Source organism: Microtus ochrogaster, chromosome 8, assembly GCF_000317375.1.
Source record: "Microtus ochrogaster isolate Prairie Vole_2 chromosome 8, MicOch1.0, whole genome shotgun sequence".
NCBI classification, from domain to species: domain Eukaryota; kingdom Metazoa; phylum Chordata; class Mammalia; order Rodentia; family Cricetidae; genus Microtus; species Microtus ochrogaster.
Genome location: NC_022015.1, coordinates 58,580,220 through 58,590,585, shown reverse-complemented (window position 1 = coordinate 58,590,585; position 10,366 = coordinate 58,580,220). Strand labels below are relative to the sequence as shown.

Genomic DNA, 10,366 nt, shown 5'->3' with positions numbered 1-10,366 from the left:
ACCATTCCCCTTCCCATCATGCCGAGTCTGGTCGCCCCACCTGTACTTCCTGCCTGGCTACAGGACAAATCTTTACAGTGTACAAGAGGATTATTCCACAGAAGCTCATAGTTCAATAAATTCTATCAATCTAGTCTCTGTGACAGGTAACTGCCATGGGACTGTAATCTGACTTTGTGTCTGGTCTAATACATGAATGACAACCCAGTCAATTCTTTAGATGAAGACTTGTTCTTCACTCCTATGGCTGATACTATCTAGATGGCTAGTTTTTATTAAACTCTTTTGTCATGAAAGGCTCACAAGTTTCAGAGTCCAACAGACCTATAAATCTGCAGTTGAGTCTATGTTGTGTGACTTTGGGAGATCACATGGCTTTTCTGAACCCCAATTCCTTCATGGGCTAAATAAAAGTACCATTCCCCTGCCTTAGGCAAAACTCATAATTAAGAGAATAGGTGTTTAGAAGGGATTTATCAAAGTACAATGCAGTAGGATCTCCTGCAACAACAGTAATGTTGATATCTGCAGTGTCCGATATTGTAGCCTCTAGAATATATATATGAAAGTAAATATATTATCTGTCTGCACTGTCTGAGTTGGGCTTAAAATGATGGCCTCTAGTTTCACTCTTCCCCCTGAAAACGACATTTCATCTTCCTTGAAGGTTAAATATTGCTCTGTTTTGAACACACATCACATTCTTTTTACCCATCCATCTGTTGATGGATATCTGGGCTGATTCCATAACTTGACTATTGTGAACAGTCAAGCTGTTCTCTCTGGAGAGACTATGGGGTTCTCAGGCCCCAGGCCAGAAACTCAGTTTGTAAGATCTGTGTGAAAGGCAGGACATAAGACTTTAGCGAGCTTCACCTGCACAGTGGTCTGAGGTCATGGGTTTACCGAAAGTTCTGTTGAGCAAACTCAGTATTGCCTTTCTTTACTCTTCTGCTCCCTTCCTATCTACTTTTTTTTTTTTTAAATCTCTTGCCTGCCTCTCTGCCTCTTTCTCTTTTCTCTCTTCTGTCTCCTTTATTATCTCTCCGTTTTCCCTCTCTCTTCCCTTCGCCCTGCCCCCCCTTTACCAGTCTCTGCTCTCCTTTTCTTCTTTCCTCCCTCCTCCTCCTCCTCCTCCTCCTCCTCCTCCTCCTCCTCCTCACACTTCTCCTTTTCTTCTTCTGAGGCTAAGTTTCACTGCCTTTGACAGCACGACCCTCCAGTCTCCACCTCCCCCTGTGCTGAGATATCTTATTTTCTTTCGACAGCACTTCCTTGAACTCTACAGTTAGAGGTTTTGTGATCAGCTCTGATAATGCCCACAAAGGACAGGGGACAAAACACAGGGTACTTCAACAGATGAGGACATGGGTGACATCACTATCAGTGCAGGATGACAACCCCTTCTCCCCCTGGCTGGTGCTGCCTACTCCAAATAAAATAGTCAGAGAGGCCATTTCCTTTTTGACAGACAAAGCTAGAGTAGATGTGGAAAGAAGTTCACTGGGTGTCGCCTCGGTGCCACCGAGGAAAGCAACAGACAGGCTGGGGTTTTTGGCGACTGGCTGCTTCCAGTGAGGAACAGACAGACTACAGACGGACATAAGAGAAGTTCCATTTAAGACTAGAGGCTGCAGGCAGCCCCAGCCCTGTCTGATTCAAAAGGATAGGAGCAGATAGAAGGTCCAGGCTAAGCCGATGCTCACAAGGACCTCCCCAAACTGAGAAGGTTCTCAAGTCTCTCTACTCCACACCCAGACAGAAGAGATGGACCCAAAAGACAGCACTCTGGGGGCTCAGAGTGCAAGGCAAACTCTTGAAACCCAGGAATGAACATACCCTTAAAAAAAAAAAAGCTGTGTGTGGGCTCAGCTCACTGAAGACTGAACCATTTTCTTCTTGGGGTAAAAAGTCTCCAGGATGGTCTCAAAGCCCTCCTAGGCCTGAAGTGTTTCAGGGAAGACTGGCAGGCCATGGACAGCTGTGAGACAAGCAGGGGTTCACGCTCCCACTCACAGCTCATAAGTCACTCACCGATGTCTAGAATACAGCTTCCCACAGAGCTTCTGTCTCAGGGCTATTGCCGCCGCTGCTATGAAGATTAAAGCCACGAAGCAAGACGGGATGAAAACACGCAGTGCTGACGTGCTGCGGACCTCGGGCTCAGTCCAACCTGGGTGAAGGAAAGAATCAAAATCCCATCACAGGGCCGCTCCCACCACACGGAAACAGGGTTAAGCCTTCGGTATACATTTCTCACGTAGAAGCTCATTTCCTTCCACAACCACCCAGCGAAGAAGTCTCTACTTGGATCTGCATTTTCACTGGTGAAAAAGAGTGAGGCTGAGAAATTTCCCCAAAGTTAGACAGCGAGGGATTTAGCTGAGACACACTCCAGACTGTCTGGGCCAGATCCTGTGCCTTTTTCCACTTTGTCATTCCATCCCCCAACCATCTGCCCACTCACCCATCACCACCACCCTCGTCTCTGCCTCTATCCCCATTTCCTTCCTCTTCATCACCCTGCCTTTCTCATCCAAGCAGGAAAACCCCTCAGCTCCAAATTTGATTTTCTCCATCACTGATAAGAACTCAGGGGCTTAGAAATCGATACGACTACATACTGGGTTTGAAAGACTAGCAAGATCCTCTGGAAAGAGCAGAACATCCCAGGCAGTGGTGGCATATTAAATCAAGCCTTTCTGATCTTGGTGTGAATGACTACAACTGATCATTAGCTTGTCTGGATGAACGAAGGTGCTGGTCCTGAGGACAGCATCCATCTAGTAAAGAATAGGGTAATTTAGAGGTGGGGGGACACCCTTGCAGAACTCCGGGTACCTTCAGGTTGGCCAGATGGAGAGACGAGAGGGCTACGGGGGTGTTCACAATTTGGCAATGAATGGGCACACAAGTTAGGCCGTGCCTGTTTCTGAGACTGGAACTTTGCCTCATGGGGTGACAGACACACACTAAACAAGTGCTGTATCAGAAAAACCATACAGAACTATTCAGGGAGGAGGGCTTGAACTGCCAGCTGCTCTGCCCCTGCCCCTCCCTCTGTTACGCTGAGAACCATGGAATAGTCTAGCTGAGAAACTATTAGGTACCACTCAGTCCCGAGTCATTGTAGAGCAGCAGGGATGCTAAATTATCTTTCTGTGGTCACTGTTTCCAAGGAAACGGCAGAGCTGTAGCCCCAGATCTACCTGTCCCAAAGCTCAGGCTCCAGAGGAGCCATCTTCATCCAAGATCATGTGATCACTAAGAATGAAAAAGACAAGAGCCTGCTTGTTTAAGCCCGTGTCGTGAAAATGCTAAGTGTCGCACTGCTTCTTCACTACTAAGTGCGGGCTGCATATAGCATGGAATCAGGCCCCCGTGTCAGTACCTTTGGGAGCCTTTGTTCTGTTCAGGTTTCCTCACAGACCCTTCCATGTGCGGAGTTTCTGCTCATCCCTAAAGACTCCATCCTCCTTAGACTGTATTTGGAGGACAAAGGTGGTACCTAAGTCATCCCTCAGTGCTCTATGAAGCCTAGCATCGCTGCACGGGAGGTGTCCGTCAAAGCTCCTGGGATGAACAGACTATCGAGCACACCAAGCTGATCCACAGCCACCTTGTGGCAACCTGTTGGTCATTCCTCTCATCCTCTCCCTCCCTCCCAGGGCTAGGCTATTACTAGATATGGTTCCCAAAGATGCTTTTCCAGACCCAGAGACCAGCACTTAGGTGGAGTCAGGAACATAAACTAAGGTCAGATCAAGAATGGGTCTTCTGGATCTTGACTGTAAAACGCCGCTCCTTCCTCTCTGAAAGCAGAAACGTGGATTTGGCAACGGCCCTGCTCTGACGAGTGGGCAGGGACACTGTCCAGGAGAATGTCAAAGTAGCAAGATGGAAATAACCTGGGTCACTGAATGTCTCATAGAATGTAGTCATTCAGCTCTTAGATCAATTTCTATCTCCGAGTATTAGGCAGTGGAAAACCACATGGCTGCTTTGAGTCACCGCATGTTTACCTCTTCATGATGTCAGCTTAGCCTACACGGTCACCTATGCTATTTTAAGAGAGCTGCCTTCTCTTCAACAATGGTAAGATGAGCAATGGGAAAAACATCTGTCCTATTCTTACCACAGTCCTGGGTGGCTCAGAAAGAAACCAGGAATCTTGCTTGGAGGTGACATAGTTTTCCTGCATTGCACCCTTTAGTATCACAGGAACGTTTTAACAAACATATCATTATTTACTCTTGTTGTGTCCCTGGGAGCCTGTGTGTGAGGACAGCCCTGCAGAATGTTCACGTTCTGAAGCCAAGAGGCAGCAGAAACAGCATTTAAAATTTGTCTGCTTTCAGAGTCCACGTTCTTTTCTGCTGCCTCAATTCTCTTCCAAATGTGCCAGGAGGACTTTTCTGCCAGCCCCACCTGGTAGTTAACAGTTCCTCATAATCTAGCCTGGTTACATTTCCCAATGGAAATGTAGCAGCTGGCTGAGGAAAGCCCCTTTGTCGGAAGGAAGATGACCCGAGAACTCTGTAACTTCTGACCGAGATTCAGTATGTTCATCCTTCTGTCCCGAGTGGTAGGCATCCATCCTCCCACCCCCGAACTCTCATTTCTGCATCGTTGTATTAGCTGACTTCTGGAGAAGTCTGACGTGGTCCACAGCGGTCAGCAGTGGGGGAACCGCTTGGTTTATGAGAATGAGTAGAAACAGGAGAGTTCTAAGTCAGCAGACACTGCCTTTAAGAAGTAGAAGCCAGGATCCCTTGGGGGGGGGGGAGATGCGTGACTGTGGTTATCCGGCTGCTGTTGTTGTATGTCACACACCAGGGCATTGTCTGTGTCCTAACTGTCCACACAGACTAGGGCCTGAAATGAGGGAGCTGGGGTCTTCAAGATGGTGTCTGCCACCTAACACTGCAGCATTCACCAAGCACTCCTCATGGGCAAAACAATCAGCTTTCATTCTGGTCTGGACGTAAAGGAGATCCATGTGAACGATGAAAACACATGAACAATACACATAAAAGAAATGAGAAAAGATAACACACAGTCAGAGGAAAACAAGATGGTGATGCGGATAAAAGATCTTAAGAAAGCGACATGGGTAAAAAGATCTTGATGAGCAGGGTGAGCTGTCTTAGAGGCAGGATAGGCGGGGGCCTGCCAAATAATGTTTTATGGGAAAGGAACTTACAGCACAAAGAAGGTATGGAAGTGAGACAGATATTGTAACAGACCCCAGACCTTAGCACAACTGACTCCATAATGGAAGTACCAGTCAGGTCATAAACTCAGCACAGAGACAATACCACCTGCCAAAAGGAAAACAAAAACCTGATCCATCCAAGTCCACAGTTTTGGGAAAGTCTCTAAATGTATTAACCTTGTTTTTTGGGCTTCTGTAGTTCTGCTTCTGGTTAACTGCTCTTGTTAACTAAAGTATGTCAACTCAGAGAATAGTTTTTGTTTTTAAAAACTCACCCTGCAAAAGGCTCAAGGCTACACTGGGATCTTAAACACCCAGTTTAGCGGCCAACTGGCTAATAAAGAATTTCTATTGGCTTAAGCCCATGTCTGATCAGTCTTCTCTGGTGGATACCCCACACCACTTCTGGAGGTCCCAGAGACCAGACCTCAAGATACCTGGGGTCTCTGAGCTGCTTGGAATGAGGAAGAGCGCTGTCCTCAGGGGACTCCTCTGGGTACAAAACCTGAGTCTGGGGTCCCCAGGGCTTCCTTTGATCAATCGATGCCTAATGCGTTGGAGGAGTCTGACATCTCCACCTCAAAGGGAAACAAATTAGAAAGTCACCTGGTCTGTGACTTCAGGAGGTAAGACTGGTAAAGGCACCTTATGCCCTTACACGTAAGAGAGGGTGAACGGATGCTGCGGCTGATCCAGTGAATCACATGAGGCGTTCCTTAAGTCCCCATCCCGTCAGGTTTATGACTGTGCAGTCGTTACTACTGGTTGTCTTTTGTGTGTGTGTGTGTGTGTGTGTGTGTGTCTGTCTGTCTGTCTTTCTACGAGTTTTCTGTCAGTTCTGTTTCCCATATCGACCGGTTGCTTTCTCTTGGGTCAGAACTCCTTGGCTTAAGACCAGTGTCCCCTCCTGCTGAATACCTGAATCCTTTTGGATCTGCCAGGCTGCCCCCAGATATCTGCCCACCCAAAGAAGTCCTCCACCTGTCCCATTCCAGGAGGAAGAACACTCCCTGTGCTGAGGTGGAGAAAGACTGGGCTGCTCACTGGGACGGGGAGGAACCCTCTATCTAAGCGGAAGAAACACAGGAATGGGAGCTAGTTCCCTGTGGTGAGCATTCTCTCTGCTCCCCCTCCCCTGCCTGCTCTAAGTAACCTCAGAGAAGAAGAAAGAGAAAGTTTACTCCTTTCATAATTACGTTTCCTTCCAACCAATGATTCATATAACTGAAAAACTGGAAACTAGCATTCTCTGAAAAAGTAGAAAAGCACCTGAGGGCCAGGCGAGAGGATCGCTGCTGATCAGTGATCCTCTTGACAATGCTGCCAGGACAGAACGGGTTTTCCCTTCTGTCCAACACTGACCGAGCAGGCGTTTTCCACTGCTTTTTTCAGAGCTGTAAGTGAGTAGGAGCTCTGTTGTTTTGCTGGCTGTGCTTCCAGTACACTGGCTTGGGTGGGTGACGTTTCCAAGAAAGTCAGTCTCTTATTCAATGATTCAGAACTTGATTGGCCATGCTAGCTAGTTCTGAAAGTGAATCTCATCCTTTAGATTTCTGCAGCAACAAAATCGCAACCTATTTGGACTCATAGATAGAAGTATCTAATAAAGCCCAAGGCTCAAAAGAAAGGGGGGGGTCATAGAGGAGTCCGATAAAAGGGGAAGAGGGCTGGGTGATGTGACTCTTGTCTTTGAAGATGCAGGAACCAGTCACAAGCCAAGTGATATAGGTGATGGAGTTGGGAAGGGCAAGAAAATGCAATATCTCCTAGAACATCTATAATCCTCAACTAGAACTCAGTGATCAAACCCCTAGAAGTTATAAGATAATAAAGTTTTATTGTTTTGAACCTTTACATTTGTGGCAATTTGATATGGGAGCAATAAGAACTACATACATGGTGGAAAAAAATTCTGTCTCTTATGAAATGGTTGTTTTCCTAGTGGATAGCTTTTAGTTATCAAATGAATGTTCATACCTGGCACAAAAAGTTACTGGTTTGTCCAAAAGGTTCAAATTTTGCTGGTGCAGAAATTCAAAAGGATGAAGTCCATTTCTAAAACTAGCCAGTCAGACTGAATGATTTTTTTTTTTTTGTAAGAGATCAGTTTCTTGGGGATGCCACATACCCGATTAGGCAGCAATACAGCCAGAACAAAGCCCATGCTATTCATTGGCTGATCTGGACATGATTCACGTGGGATATTTCTACTGCGTCTCCATACTGTTTTCTACACTGTAACACTATGCCCTGTAACACAATGCTCTGAGATCCAGATGTTGACCTATCTGGAAGAAACCTATGGAAAGATGTCTTTGTTCTCCAACTTCCTGCCGGGTTCAGCCATTGGGAGACACCAGCATCATAATGGAGGACCTGAGCTAGGGTTGGGGAGTCTGCCATTCACAGACTTCCCTTGAAGCTGCTCAGATTCGGCACTGCAACAAGTGTTGTCCCCACAGCTACCTTCTCTCGGTAGCCTCTCCAACAGTGAAGACTCTTGCTCAATAGAGATCTTTGTCCTGTCTATCCTTGTAACTCTTCTAGATTTTACCTTGACCTCTTGAAGAATCTATAACACCTTCTTACCTGTTTCTCACCTGAACTCTGATTGCAGGGCTAGGAAATGGGTACTGCACTTACCCAGAGGACCAAGGATGGCTGAAGTAAGCTCCTGCATGGGAGCGTTCCAGAACATGCAGCTGAAGTTTCTGCCAGGCTGTGGCTTTAAGTGCAGAACACTGGTGACCTGGTAGAGGCCTTCAGGGGTCCTGATGTGGCTGGTGTTGGCAGGAACACTGATGTTTTGCCAGGATACTTCCGCCAGGGGGTAACCTCTAGCCTGGCAGGTGAGCTGCACCTCATCTGTCCCTGGGACCTCTAGGATCCGAGTGTCTATCTTCTTGTAAGAAGCTGGAAAATAGGGGGAAAAAGGAAGGTTTATTCTGATTGCTGTAGAATGCAATCTACTCAATGCAAGAGGAAATAAAATGATCACTATGATCTTAGGTAATATATATATATATGTGTGTATGTATGTATACACACACACACACACACACACACACACACACATATATATATATATATATATATAACTTTAAAAATACTTTCTATGTCCCAGGTACATTATTTTGTATAGATTTAATAGTTTAATTCATACAATACAATGAAGATGCTTTACTGATATCTCCAATATTTGTTGGGGTTAATTGATGACAGGTATGTTTTGTTGAGAATGGTGTTCAAAGTCAGAAGAACAAAGCCTTGTAGGCCCAATGCTTGAAAATAGGAGGGCTGCAAATTTATATCTTACAAACTATGCTAAGATGCCATACTCTGCAGCTTCTTGTATTCTAAACTGTCCCATAATCCGGGGGTGGAGAGAGGCTAGAAGACGGAGACATGATTACCACTAAATAACTCCAATAGATCACTTTTTCAGACACCACCAGTAGACAGTTTACTCAAAATTCCCCTTTCCCTCTGTTATCTTTGAGATTAGGAGGAGGAAAATCAGGATCTATGTATGAGTTGTAATAATTAAGAGTCGGGCATATTTATTATTACTTCCCGATACAGACATGTTCTGAGCAGTATGTGCTGAATGAATTATTCACATGAGATTTCCTACTTTCTAGAACGTGGATATCTGAAACTAAAAGGAGATATTTGGAGGGCAAGGAAGGCACAAAGACTACCCAGCAATCTTAGATCATATCTGGAAAGTAACAAATAGTAACACCACATGTATATAGCTAGAAGTATTGACAATAAACTGTGCACTTTTTTGGTGATGAGGGGGAAGCAAGCACTGGCTTTTATTAATTGGGAACTAGTTCCTTAAATAGATGTTCAGTAAATCATTGAAGCAAAAGCAATCTTTAAGTAAAAACAGTTGTTGAGGTGGTTAATCTTGTCAACTTGATTGGACGAGAGGTTCCTAGGATATTGGTAACCATGCCCAGGGGTGTGTCTATGAGGACTTCTTCAGAGAGAATTATCTAGCGGGTGGGAAGATCTACCTTGAACACGGGCAGCACCATCCCATGGGCTGGGGACCCAAATGAACTAAAGAGAAAGCAAGCCATGATAGGAATTCCGGTGTGCTGTACCCTCCTGCACACGATGGACTGGAACCGCTGATAGCAGGGGCTCAAATAAACCGTCCCTCCCTAAGCTGTTCATGTCAGATGCTGTGTCACAACGCTGAGCAGTGACAGCTAACAGCTATGATAAGACAGTTCCTTAAACTGTCAAAAATGCTTCCACTGCCTCGTTTTCATGTGGGAAGTGGCTATAGAGGCATCATCCCCAACAATGCATAATAGGGAAGCCAGACTTTTCTTGAGAAAAGATGAACAAATTTTAGAGTTTCAGTGGTAGAAGCAGTTTTAAAAGTCTAAGAGTTCCAACTTCCTGCTCAATGAAGTGTCTGTTCTAGCAACTTTGCTAGATAACTACCTCAGTCGGTGTTAGACATGAACCTAGAAGCAACAGGTAATCTGCGATTGGTGTTCTAGACATATCAATTAGGTCAGGACAGTTTAGTGTGTTGTTCAAGTCTTCCATTGCATAGTTTATCCTATCTGTTACAGCAGAGACGAATCAAAAGTTCACATATACACATTATCTCTGTCATATTTGTCATTATCTCTGTCATCTTCTCCATTTTGTCTTCCAATTGTTTTTGAATAAAGAACTGAGATTTATTAAGACAAAGCCTAGGAGGCCTCAACCTTACACAAAGAGCTGCAGGCAACTAAGGAATGTCGGGAGTGGAAGAAAGTTGTCCCCAAGGAAGAGAACACGAACTGGTTATCCAATCCTAAATAGCAATCCCTGGAAACACACATGTGACATTGTACAGACTAAGCAGGTTGTATTTGTGTATGCAGAGATCTATATGTACACACACACACACATACACACACACATATGTAGCAACAATGAAAAAAGAGGCCATGACTTTGAAAAAGATGGGTATATGGGTGGGTGAGATGAAAAGGAAGGTTGAAATGATATAATTACATTATAATCTCAAAATATAAAAATAATTTAAAAGAAAAAGAAAAAAATAACTGAGAGTGGGGGCTCCAAGGGAGGACTAGCCAACTGTGTGGGGGCTCCAAGGGAGGACTAGCCAACTGT

The 10,366-nt window shown here is 45.2% G+C and overlaps 1 protein-coding gene across 1 annotated transcript in view; it reads right to left on the bottom strand.

Annotated features, from left to right (window-relative positions):
* Positions 1 to 1,352: 1,352 nt before the first annotated feature.
* Positions 1,353 to 10,366, bottom strand: part of Pdcd1lg2 (programmed cell death 1 ligand 2) — a 46,165-nt gene continuing 37,151 nt past the window's right edge. The window contains exons 5-7 of the mRNA XM_026781328.1: positions 7,859 to 8,128; positions 2,035 to 2,173; positions 1,353 to 1,590 (exon numbers count right to left, since the gene is read on the bottom strand). Coding sequence (XP_026637129.1) covers positions 1,353 to 1,590; positions 2,035 to 2,173; positions 7,859 to 8,128 — 647 coding nt within the window. The remainder of the gene's footprint in view (positions 1,591 to 2,034; positions 2,174 to 7,858; positions 8,129 to 10,366) is intronic.